Genomic DNA, 12,571 nt, shown 5'->3' with positions numbered 1-12,571 from the left:
ACGACACCAATATCGTCGCAATAGACCGGGACTAGATCAACTTTTTGAGGAATGACGCCCAAATCTTGAACGAAATTCCTCATCCAAAAAGTCTCCTTTTGCCGCAGCTTAGTATTCGCCGCAGCTATGTATTCGACCTCAGCGGTTGAATCCGATGTGGTGTCTTGTTTGGAACTCTTCCAATAGACAGCACCACTATTGAGCTTGAATGTAAATCTAAAGGTTGATTTCGAATCATCCACATCTGATTGGAAGCTAGATTCAGTATATCCTTCCAATTTTAATTATCCACTCCCATAAATCAATAACAATTTCTTAGCTTTTCTTAAGTACTTAAAAATGTCCTTCATGGGTTCCAATGAAATAGACTGGGATTCGATTGATATCTTTCTACAACACTCAGTGCAAATGCAATATCAGATTGAGTAGCTATTATATCATACATTATAATGTCTATAGCAAATGCATATGAGATGCGGCTCATGGTTTCTATCTCATCGTCAGTCAGGTCACATAAACTTAAATAGAGTTGGACCATGATGGATCTACTATAGACCATACTTGGTTCGAGTACATGGAGTCCATCTTGGACTACATGGATTCAAGTCATTTGGATGAATTGACATCTGATAATGGTTCTTTGAAATTCATTGGATTACATCTAGGAATAGACTCATCATAGCCCTCTTCAAGAAGTAGGCCCATCCTCTTAGGTGATCTTGAGACCCATTCAGACTTTCTAGGAGCTCGTGTTTCCTCAATTGGTAGTTGGGGTGTGAGTTCTACTATTTCAAAAGTGGGTGGTTTCGAGTACATGGAGTCCATCTTGGTGGATCTACTATAGACCATACTTGGTTCGAGTACATGGAGTCCATCTTGGACTACATGGATTCAAGTCATTTGGATGAATTGACATCTGATAATGCTTCTTTGAAGTTCATTGGATTACATCTAGGAATAGACTCATCATAGCCCTCTTCAAGAAGTAGGCACATCCTCTTAGGTGACCTTGAGACCCATTCAGACTTTCTAGGAGCTCGTGTTTCCTCAATTGGTAGTTGGGGTGTGAGTTCTACTATTTCAAAAGTGGGTGGTTTCCGATAAGGTGTCATTCCTTGAACCAATCACTTCTGTTTCTTTGGGATCATAGAAACAGTATTCAACAAAATTCTTTAGATATTCCACAAAGTAGCACAAATTGATTCTACTATCCAATTTGTCTTCTACTGCCTTCTTCACATAAGTAGGACATCCTCATATTCTTAAGAAATAATATTTATGTGACTTTCCCATTCATATCTCACATGAAGTTTTATTCATTGCATTTGTTTGGACTTGGTTCAACAACACTGCCGTAGTTTCAAGGCGCAAATCTCCAAAGAGATGATGACAATTCAGTGAATCTCATCAAAGATCGAACCAGTCCATCAATGTCCGATTACGACGTTCTAAAACACCATTCAACTGCAGTGTGACTGGTGGGGTCTGCTGTGAGATAATATCATTCTCTTTAAAGTAGTTTTGAAATTTATTATTTAAGTATTCTTCACCTCGATCAGATCAAAGTGTATTAATATTATTTCATAATTGTTTCTCTACTTCAGCTCTGAATTCTTTTAACTTTTCAAAAGCTTCAGACTTTTATTTTATTAAATACATACATACATACCTCGAGAAGTCATCGATCAAAGTAATGAAGTAGGAGTGGTTATACCTCGTGCTAACACTTAGTGGGCCACACACATATGGATGAATCAAATCTAATAGATCATGTGCACATTCTACTTTCCCTTGAAAAGAGCCTTTAGTCATGTTTCCTTTGAGATATGACTCACGTGTTTCAAGAGAGAGAGTTAATATTTGACATGTCAAACATGTCCTATCCTACTAACCTATACATTCTGTTTTGGAAAATATGTCATAGCCTAGTGTGATTGATTTAGACTATCTTGTTCTTTTTTGTCGATATCGTGTTTACTTGGACATTATTAATTGAAACATCTTTTATTTTTAAGTTATAAAGATTGTTTTGTAATTCGCATGTTCCAATTAAACATTCATTCTTGTAAAATATTGTACACACTTTTAACTAATAAACAAGAAAATCCATAATTATCAAGTATAGAAATAGAAACAATGTTTTTAACTAAGTTATGAACATTTAAAAAATTTCTGAAACGAATTTCTACAACTTACAAATATTGTTTTTAAGTATTCTTCACCTCGATCCGAGAGTTAATTGATCCATGTGAGTCATATATGGATCCATGTCCAAAACCTAGGTAAATGCAGTGTTCCAAATCCAATATTACATAAGTTTCAAACATTTTACATGTCTTCGATCTTCAAAACTCTTGAGAATTTGGGTCCACCATATTCAAATATTGATAAACCATTAAATCTAATATTTACAATAAATTTCCATGTGAGATACAAATTTATGGGTAGGAGCGGGAATCCCGGACTACAATATATTGGCTCCTACGTATTTCGAAACTACATTCAATTACGCCACCTGACGACCCTCAATGGAGTCGTTAAACAGATCAAAGTGCATGATAGTACATAGAGCTTCTACGTTGTCCCAGATCAAGGACTAATGGTGAACAACCAAAACCGCATACTATTCCACTCGATAACTGATAACCACTTGGGCAGTCCGAGGGAGGGTTGTTAACTTCATCATCATATGATTTCCATTTTTACGAATGAACATCTTCATGCTCATACCAATGAAATATGACATTTACATCACATATATACTAGTCTCAAACTCAGGCGATCTATATCATTATTTTAGGTGGCTGATTCGACTAAAAACATGTTTTTAGTACAATACATTTTCTAATGAATTTCATAATCTTACGTTGAGAGACAGTCTCACATAGAAATGCACATTATTTGGTCTGTCGTAACTAACTACTAGGAAATCATATCTGCCAAACTTCTTTTTTCTTTTTCCTCCTTGGAACTAAAAAACCAAATATTTCAAGAGGAACGGTCTGCAATATGATATATATTCCTACGTATGGTCTGAGAATAAATGACACGACTTGACGACAAGTATCAATCGCCGAACCAGCTAAAAATGGCATGTCAACTTCAGACTTACAACAATCCGTGCCTAGTTTAATATCAAAACCCACAGAAAATTGCAGGAAAAGTTCAACGTAAAGGAAAACTAATAAGGCACTTCATCTCCTTCGCTTTTTTGCAGCCTTAGTTTCACTTTCTTGAGACTTCGCACTATCTGGTGATTTCCCTCTGATGGATTCTTGTGATTTTGCCAAGTCAGTGGTTTTTCCCTTAATGTGATCAGTTTCTTTCGACTTTGACAAACTAGATTTTGCTGTCCCTGTTCCGTTGACACTACTGGATCTGCCACTTTGTGGAGTATTACCTTTAGAATTGACATTTCGGTGGCGGTCTGGTTTCGAGTGGCTCGAAGTTTTGGCGACATCATCTCCAGATCTACCAGATGTCTTGGCAGAATCATCATGAGATTTGCCCCTGTGTTTCTGAGGGTTTTTATCCTCGACAGGATCTGCTATAGATTTCCCACTGGATTTTGAGTTACTTTTGGACTTCAACTCTGCTTTGCCATCATCCTTAAATTTGCTTCCAGATTTCCCACCAGACTTTACATCTTTCAGCTTACCAGAAGATGTGGACTTGCTACAAGCCATTGATTATTAGTATAATTTGACCTTTAATTTTAAATAAAAATGTACGGAGGAACTGAGAATTACAAGAACAACCTTTTAAGTGAACCGTCTATCTTCCTCCGCTTGCTTGACAATTCAGAAATGGGAAAACCTTTCTTCTTCCTGCGCCTGGTAAAAGAAAGAAATTATCAGTATAAACATTCACAAAATGATTCCAAAAGATAATTTCTCCATAAAAACTCTCCCCACTAAGGAAATTTCCTGGTCAAATTTCACAAATTTTAGCAAGGTTTTCCAGCAAATCTAGGAATATGTTTTGGGATTGGAGAATTTGTTTAAAGATATGCCACTATATGCTTTTGATGGCTTTAAACCATTTCACCTTCTTTCAAGATTTGAAAAGTTCAAGTTAATGGAAAAAGTACTTGAACATTATCAACGGATAGTTGCTAAAGTTCAATGGATAGTTACAACTTGTGAGAAAAGCATGCGTTTTCCCGTTGAGTGAATTCATGTGCCTAAAAAGTAACACATTATCAGATTCATTTGGTTCGTGTTGCAAAGGCCAGATGATAAAATGTTTATCATAGATGGACATACAAAAGTTCATCTTAGTAAAATAATTCCCTTTGCCGAATAGATTCAACAAAAGAGGAAACAATAGGACCAAAATTACTCCCTACAAATCATATTACCATACTATGCATACAAGCAGCCGAGTCCGGCGGGATTTACATTTTAATTCTGACATCCCGTTCTATTTAGTTCCACATTGTTAACATCAATGAAGGGATAAACATAAAATAATAAGAAATAGAAGAAAAATAATAATAATCATCGTCGTCATCATCTATAGACTGACCAAGGAAACTGGTTTCAGGATGGAAACATAATTCTAACGGGGAGATGCAGATGATCAAGGGATCTTCCCATTGCTCCTGCACTAAAAATGTAAATCTCATCCCTTAATCCCAGACAATAGTTCAAGGATGGATACCCAGCTACCATAAATTGACACAGTAGATATAGCTGCAAGCCTTAAACGTTGAAGATAAATACCTTATTTTTCATGAAGGAGTACTAGGAAGTAATAAAACATGGAAGAGGTAGCAACTGAAGAATAAACTTACATGTCTGAGGATGCATCAGGACTTGAATGCTCAATAGATTTGCCCTAGTCACACAAATTGTCAAATATATCAGATATATGAGGTCTTAATAGAAACCAGCAAATTTTTAATTCTAACCATGGTAGCAAATGAATCATCTCCAACCAATTCCCATCGCTCCCTTCCTAGATTTAGTACTTCTTTGTCGCCATCATTATACAACACCTATTTCAGATGGAAGCCAGTTTACACTGAAACAAGTTTTAAATGCAAATCAAAGTAATTAATGAAAGAAAGAAAGATATTTTTTCCTCACCATATGCTTCTTCTTGACAGAATCAAAAGAAGAAATAACACCTTCATAAAACCTGACAGCGAAGAAAGCATCATAAAAAAAGTAATTTTGTTCATAAACACTTTAATGTACAGAGTGGAATGTACGGAGGACTTACATCTGATCTTTTGGCCACCAGACCTTAACTTTTGAGCCAACCAATTCCTCCCCGTACTCTTTAGTCTCGGATGTCTGACACAAAATAACAATAAACTTAACTGAACTGACTTATATTGTTGAAAGTTTGGTTGTGCACTTTCTCTAAATGCCAGTGCAACAAAGCGGTTTTACACGTGTTTCAAAATAATATTTCAAGGGCAAAAACAATACTAATGCATTCGTTTTACAGGTGCAAGAAACATCTGGTTCTATGGTAGGATATGAAAGTCACGATAAAAGAAAAAATGTCATGACGCACTTTCTGTATGCCTGGAGATCGTTTTCTCTTATTACTCATCCTTTTAGTTTCTTCCACACTGTCCTCATTTTTTGATGATTTTAAAGGAATCCTTGGTGAGGCAACCATGTCCTACAGATGAAAAAGAGAAGCATGTGTTGAAACAAAAAAAAATGTTGGTCAGGAAAAGTAACTGAAAAAAAAAATAAAAATAAAAAATAAAAATCAAGAGAAAACATGATTACTTGTCCGTGATCTTCTTTGGAAGAAAATTTCAAACTCTCGGGTTTCTTTTGTGCACCCTTTTTCCCTACTTCTTTCTGTGACAAAGAGGATCCATCATCCACCTTGTTACTAGCATCCCCCAACTTTTCAGTTGGATCCAGTGATCTTGCCTCTGAATCACTGGTACTCATATGATCATTCTTGGATAAAACTTCTTCCGCCAAAACTTTATCCTTGTCAATTGTCTTGTCAGATTTCTTTTTCAATGAGCAACGCTGCTGTTTTGCTTTTAAAATATCTGTTCCTTCAAGTGCCTTCTTAGTCTCTTTTGTACCCAAGTTCTCTTTCCTGTTTGCTCGACCAGCCTTCTTAGATCGACTATCGGCAGGCATGCCAGGGCTTTGAGTTGAAGATGCTAAATTTATATCCTCTTTCTCAAGTGCTTTTAATCGCAGAGGATGAATACTAACATCATTAACATTGTCCAAAGATATGTCAGCTTCAACAGAGAGAATCTCATCAGGTGAACCATCTTTAGCTGCAATGTCTTGGTGACATGGCACTTGCTCATTTTGTTTCTGATCATCAAGAAGATCTGAAGACACTGCTAAATTATTATCAGGTTTAAATTGTCTTCCCTTCCTCTTAGCATCGGTTTCCACTTTAAGCCCCGAGATCTTTGGTTTTCGAGCACCCAAATCATTAGATACATTTTTGGACATTGATTTGTCCTCGACATTTCGGCTAGAATCTGCCATGTTTGAATAATGTGCATCAGGAATTGTTTCTTCAGTCATGATCTCATTGATACTGCTAATTGACTTGGGTGATCTTGTCACAGGGGCATCTTTATCCAGCACAGGGGTCTCAGCTGAACCCTCTTTAGCCACCTGTTCAAAACCAATGAGATCAAACAATCACTTTTAAAGCAAATGGGAATAATGCCTTTCCCAACAGAGAGAGTGGCTGGTGAATATTCATAATCCACCCACTTGATTAGTCGAATGTGATCCTACTGTCCCTTTTGGCGAAAAGAAATTCTGACTAACAAATAAATATATATTCAAATTGAGGCTACCCATGCTCTCTCTGTGTCCAGAATTATCCATCATTCATTTGGTTTCAAGAATTAGTACATTTTTTGGCGAAAGAAAAAGTATGTGTGTAAACACTGGCTAGCAAAGCTCATCATGGTTACCATGAATAATAAGAAACTGAGAATAACATGTCAAGTTATGCTTGCAAGATTTTAACCCTTGTCAGACTTCACAATAACACTCGTGAGAACTTTATCGCAGGAATGGCCCAGGAGAAATAGACAAGGTGGTCTTGAGCAATGAACATATTTTAAATCATAATAGAAAAATAAGAAAAATGAGGGGTTGCATCAGCAAGGAAAAAAAATATATTTACAGTCACTTGCAACCTAATGAGAGTTTTTGCCCATAATAATTCTTGGCTTTCAAAGCTGGTGCAAAAAGCAAAAATATATAAATATAGTCACTAGTATCCCAAAATATATGAAAGAATCAACTTCTTCTTTTAAAATTTTAACATATTATTTGACTTGGACATTTACAAAAACAGAAGAGTAAAAGGGTGAGAACTAGATGGGGAAATTATTTCAAAGTGATGATTGCAAGACAGAATTGACAAATATAACGAACCCGTTTGGAAAGGCGTATATAATATAAAAAAGAACATTTAAGCGGGTTTACTTTTTACAACGTAAAACAATGACAAAATTATAAATGTCAAAAGTGAAGTGTGAAAATTTTTGAAGCGTATCTATGTTCTCGCTCCGCAATCAACTCAGTCTTATGTAACGCACATTGCATCGATATTCATATAACGAATGAATGAACGTGACATATCTTCCATAGAGTATCACATAGAAATGCACATTATTTGATCTGTTGTAACTAATAACTAGGAAATTATATTCTGCAAACTTGTTTTTTTTCCTTTTGAACTGTTATAACTAGGAAATGCACATTATTTTCTTTTTGGAATTAAAAACCAAATATTCCAATCAACTAGCTTATCTGCTAATAGAGGCAAAGCATGTAACTTTATAAAAAAATAGAGGCAAGACAAGCAAGTTTTTTGAAAAATAAAGGCAATACATGTATTAAAAGGAGGCTGAAAAACAGAATCTGACAAATCAATTAACTAAAATGCCTGAGCACCATTCCTCAAAAGTAAGGTATGCCAAGACTTAATAGCAAAGATCTCAAACTAAATCCTTAATAACAAAACCACAAAAATGTAACAACATGACATTTATATATAGTACTTCCCTAAATGTTTGAATTTGGAAGAAAGTAAAACTGACATCACAAGTAGACTCTGGGATTACCAAACCAGAAAGCAAGAACTCATAGGTAAGATGATTTGCGATAGAACAGAAACTGTACCTTCTGGTATTTGGAGATGTTTTCATTACTGTGCCCAACAGTACTAGCATTTGGCTCGCATGTGGAAGCTACAACTCCGCTATAATCATCAAAATTAGTATCTGAAGTTTTTAATGCTTGTGTTAAATAAGGTCTAAGCTTCTGTGCACAATTCTGAATAACTTTCTCAGCTAATTTCTTTGCGATTGGAAGAACCTCCTGTCAAACATCTATTACTTAGCAAAGAAATAAAGGAGGGTTCAAAGTTTGGATAAAAGTCTAAAAATTAACCTTATTGTTCCTTTTCAAGGTATCTAAAATGGGATTGAGTAGGTCTGAAGAGATATCTTCACTTTCTTCTATGACCAGTGTCATAATGGTCTCCATGGATGCAAAAATGATTTCTGAATGATGAACTCTGGAAGTATCACATTAACAATACTTAAGCAGTTCAGACTGAACACTGTCATAAAATAGCATAGCTTTCATGGTTAATCGTTATACAATCCAAAATCCAACAAGTATTAATTGCCATCCCTTTTCAAATATGATGCAGTATAGTGTGCAGTTGTGTAGATTTCCCACCTAAAACTCCGAACTTTGAAGGCAAACTAGATATTCCTAAAGATTCTCAAAATTCATTTTCTAGTTAATTCTTTCAATAAGTCCAACATCAAGTTCCCTTCATCAATACATTGCGTAATTATTAATCTTAGTTTCATCTCTTCAATTGAAATTTTCATCAATTTAATAGTGTATCTCATGATTAATGATGCCTGATGTCACCAGAAAAGGACTTAGGCTCGAGGTACAAACCACAAGGCATGGGCAACAAAAACTCATCAGTACGCCATTTCTAAGAAAGGCGCCTAAAAAATACTATTTAAAGTTAGGTAGGTAAAAGTCAACACGAAGTGCAAAGAAAAATGATAAATATTTCTGTGAATATCAACTAATTATCAATTTTCTGTTTTTGAATAATTGAAAAAGAAAAATTTTGCAAATTTCAAAATTGCCTAGTTTCACATGTACTTACTTCAGTACTTCACTTTATCCTTCACGTGTTGCCAAAGCTCTTACTCAAATACCTCTATTGTTTCTTTTCTAGATAGTTTCTATAGCTTTACTGAATTTTGTAAGATTTTGATCAAGTTTTTGAAATATTTATCAAAAGATTTCATATACAGTACTTCACTTCATCCTTCACGTGTTACCAAAGATTTCATATACTAACAGAACTCAAAGTTGCACGTACAAGTTACAACAACGAGGAAAAATAAGTAGAAAGTTGGTTAATATGGGCTTGAAGGAATGTTAAGCAAATAAAACCTTGTCAAAGGCTAGACATAAAACAACACTCAATCAATACACGCCCAATATGTACCTTATAGCTTTAAGAAAGTGCTGAAACATCTCAATGATCATCTGATCACATTCTAAATCCAACATGATAACACAAGACCTGACTTTTGCCACAGTTTCAAGAATAGAGGCCCTCTTATGATGAGATCTGCTAGATGTGTCCGATAAATCCTCAAAAGATGATACAATCAAGTGAAAAACATCCTGTATTATGCCCATATGAAAAGTTATGAAAACATTCCAGGGGGAAACACCCATGTAGTGAGAGATGGGGTAAGAATCACCTTCATTTTGTCATCATCATATGGAGCATCTGGGGCAGTAATTCTGGTGATGTCACCGACGCAAGAAGCCACACCTACTTTTACATCAACATCAGAATGCTTTAGAAAATATTCTGTAATCAACGCATCCATTAGCGGTGAAAGGGCAGTTAGCATGGATTTGGCAGGTGACTGCTCCACTTTTGATAGAAGTTCCTCAATTCGCTTAAATCAAATCAAAAGAACAAAAAAAAATAAGAGACTGTATACCAAGATAATTAATTAGCTGGCATAAACAAATTGAAAATGAATTTTTTTCATCTTTATGAATTTAAGGATTGTTACCCCCAATTAAAGCATTTGGTGGCTAATGAATCTTCTTTTTGTATCCCATCAGTAATAATGTAATATGTAGAAGTAGAGTTATATTCTTATCAAAAACATGCATTTCCTCTTTTTTTTAAAAAAAATAATAAGAAGGATATACTCATATAAGTGATAACAGAAACAAGGATCAATTGGCTCCAACAAAAAATATATGTATATAGTTACATGAATAAAAATAATTGATTTCTCGTACAAAATAAAGGTAATTATTAACAAGGCACCTTGTGATGTTAATAATTTTTCTATCACTCAGTTTACAGTGAATCCTTTTAGTAGGTTAAACTACTAGAAATTCCGAACAATGGCTCCAGTAACTGAGTGTCACGCCTTCCAGTAAAAAAATTGCAGATGAAACAACACAATTCAAGATATTAGTTTGGAGGGAGAGAGATAGCTTACATCGAGGAGACGGAGGAGCTCATCGAGAGAAGAGGGGGGCTGAGAAAGAGCGTTCCCAGCTGCTGTGAGCTGTTCTTCCAGCTCCATATCTGAAAGCGTCGGCATAATTTTCTATCAACAGATCGTTCAACACAAATAAACAATTTGCAGCTCGATTCAACAGCACCGAATAACGTGAACTTAGGAACCCTAAGAACGACGGGTAGGGAGAAATTTTAGTTATTTCTTTTGATCCAATATAATACAAAATAAATAATTATCAAAAAATATATAATATTCATATTTTGTATATATTTCATATTTGAAAACCCTAGAATAACCCTAGAAGTATGAAATTACTTATTAAACTATTTCTTGGTAATTGGTCGCACAGTTGAAAACGTTTCATGTTAATTATTTTTTTTCACATCAGTACCTATAATCCGTGCATTAAACCGGACACCCGAAACCCTTGCCAACTATGTTTACGTTACTTACTGGCTAGCCTAACAAGAGAAATACTAGCCAATGGAAGTACTTACTTAGCCTACCAAGCCTATCAATAAAGGAGAAGGAGAAGTAAACAGAGAGCCAGTTAAGCCATATTTATCGAGTAGAATGAATGTATGTAGATTGGACAGCAGATCTGGACGTTAAAATTTTAGGACTCCTACAACTCAATCTTGGAGAAAGGTGAGTAGCAAACTCGAATTCGGCAAGAATCTCATTTTTTGGTAGTACGAAGGGGGAATTGGCCCAAAAATGGGATAGGGGTCAAGGAGCTATTCATTCAAGGCGCGACTCACAAGCGACGAAGGGTCTCTCTCAAAAGTACGCAAAAGTTAGAACAATGTCAAAGTTTTTCGTTATTTCAATTATCAAAATGAAGGGATTACGATATAACATTGTTCTTCAATTAAATCGAAAAAATTTTGTGGGCAACTTTTGAACGCATAATATAATATCAATATATAATAGTAGAAGCGTTACTAAAATTTATTTAAATTCATGGCATATATGTTTTTCTACACAATCATATATGATCACCTTGATTTATCTTTGACTATCTGGTGTACTTGATTCTTGGTAAAATAAATTCCGGACCTAAGCCACGTTGTCCAATGAACTGGAAATTTGGTACAATGACCATTGTTCCGGCTCCATTCAGTCGTTCGTTTTCAATCATATCTATTTATTTTACCAAGAATCAAGTGCACCAGACAGTCAAAGATAAATCAAGGTGATCATATATAGTTCGATTTATTCAATATATTGCATTTTATGGAAAAATTTAATAGTTGAGAGAATTACGGTAAATTCCAAGCCAAATGCCAAACAAGTCATTTTAAATAAAACCGATAATAAACATCACCTTCATATCTTACTCGATTATTTGCTTTGACAATCCAATTGCTTCGATATTCATATATTCATCAATTTTGTGATAATTCATGTGTTAGTAAGATTCATCAATAATTGATTTGACTAAGTTCAAATCTTGATTAAATTTGAGCTTGGACACAACTTTTAAATTACAAGAAAAATCATAATAATTCGAAATTAATTTCAAAAATTCTGAAATTTTCACAATATGTGTATTTTGTAAAGTTTTATAACTTTTGTTTAGAAGGTTTTTTCAAATTCTAGACTTGTTTTATCCAGATCGTGTATTTCATGCTGGTCTACTATGGGTTTTTTCGGCCCGAAAAATGATACTTTTGCTACTATTTCCGGTCATTGACTGAACCTTGAGCATAATTGATATCATGTTCAACATTTTCCTTTCTATAATTAAGTTAAGAAACAATATGCATGATTGAAATCAAGAAGCATCAAAATTGAAGTTAACCATCCCAAAATTTTGAGGAAATTGATTTTGTTTTTCCTCCAAAAATTCATAGAAATTCCTAGACTAGTCCGAAAGTTTTGAAATTTGAAATTATAGTCTAGAAAAAATGGAGAAACCTTCGTACATGAAAATTCCGATCATCGGAGCGAATCGTGTAATGGCGTGTGACGACGATTCCGATGCCACGCACGGCCGATATTTTCCCG

The 12,571-nt window shown here is 34.9% G+C and overlaps 1 protein-coding gene across 2 annotated transcripts; it reads right to left on the bottom strand.

Moving 5' to 3' along the window:
* Nucleotides 1–2,986: 2,986 nt before the first annotated feature.
* LOC142552376 (sister chromatid cohesion protein PDS5 homolog C-like) lies at nucleotides 2,987–10,790 on the bottom strand. Of its 2 annotated transcripts, none has more exons than XM_075662153.1 (13): nucleotides 10,538–10,790; nucleotides 9,773–9,976; nucleotides 9,511–9,692; nucleotides 8,418–8,544; nucleotides 8,148–8,345; nucleotides 5,751–6,620; nucleotides 5,527–5,637; nucleotides 5,227–5,300; nucleotides 5,091–5,142; nucleotides 4,913–4,999; nucleotides 4,796–4,839; nucleotides 3,759–3,833; nucleotides 2,987–3,675 (listed from the first exon to the last, which is right to left on the bottom strand). In XM_075662153.1, exons 1-13 carry the CDS (start codon nucleotides 10,640–10,642, stop codon nucleotides 3,195–3,197), a joined length of 2,610 nt encoding a protein of 869 aa, XP_075518268.1. In that variant the 5' UTR covers nucleotides 10,643–10,790; the 3' UTR covers nucleotides 2,987–3,194. The 2 variants fall into 2 exon arrangements, with proteins under 2 accessions (XP_075518268.1, XP_075518269.1); XM_075662154.1 differs by having other exon boundaries at nucleotides 3,759–3,827.
* Nucleotides 10,791–12,571: the final 1,781 nt, after the last annotated feature.

Source organism: Primulina tabacum, chromosome 7, assembly GCF_025594145.1.
Source record: "Primulina tabacum isolate GXHZ01 chromosome 7, ASM2559414v2, whole genome shotgun sequence".
Lineage (NCBI taxonomy): Eukaryota > Viridiplantae > Streptophyta > Magnoliopsida > Lamiales > Gesneriaceae > Primulina > Primulina tabacum.
The sequence above is the reverse complement of the archived record's forward strand: the minus strand, read 5'-3'. Positions and strand labels throughout refer to the sequence as shown.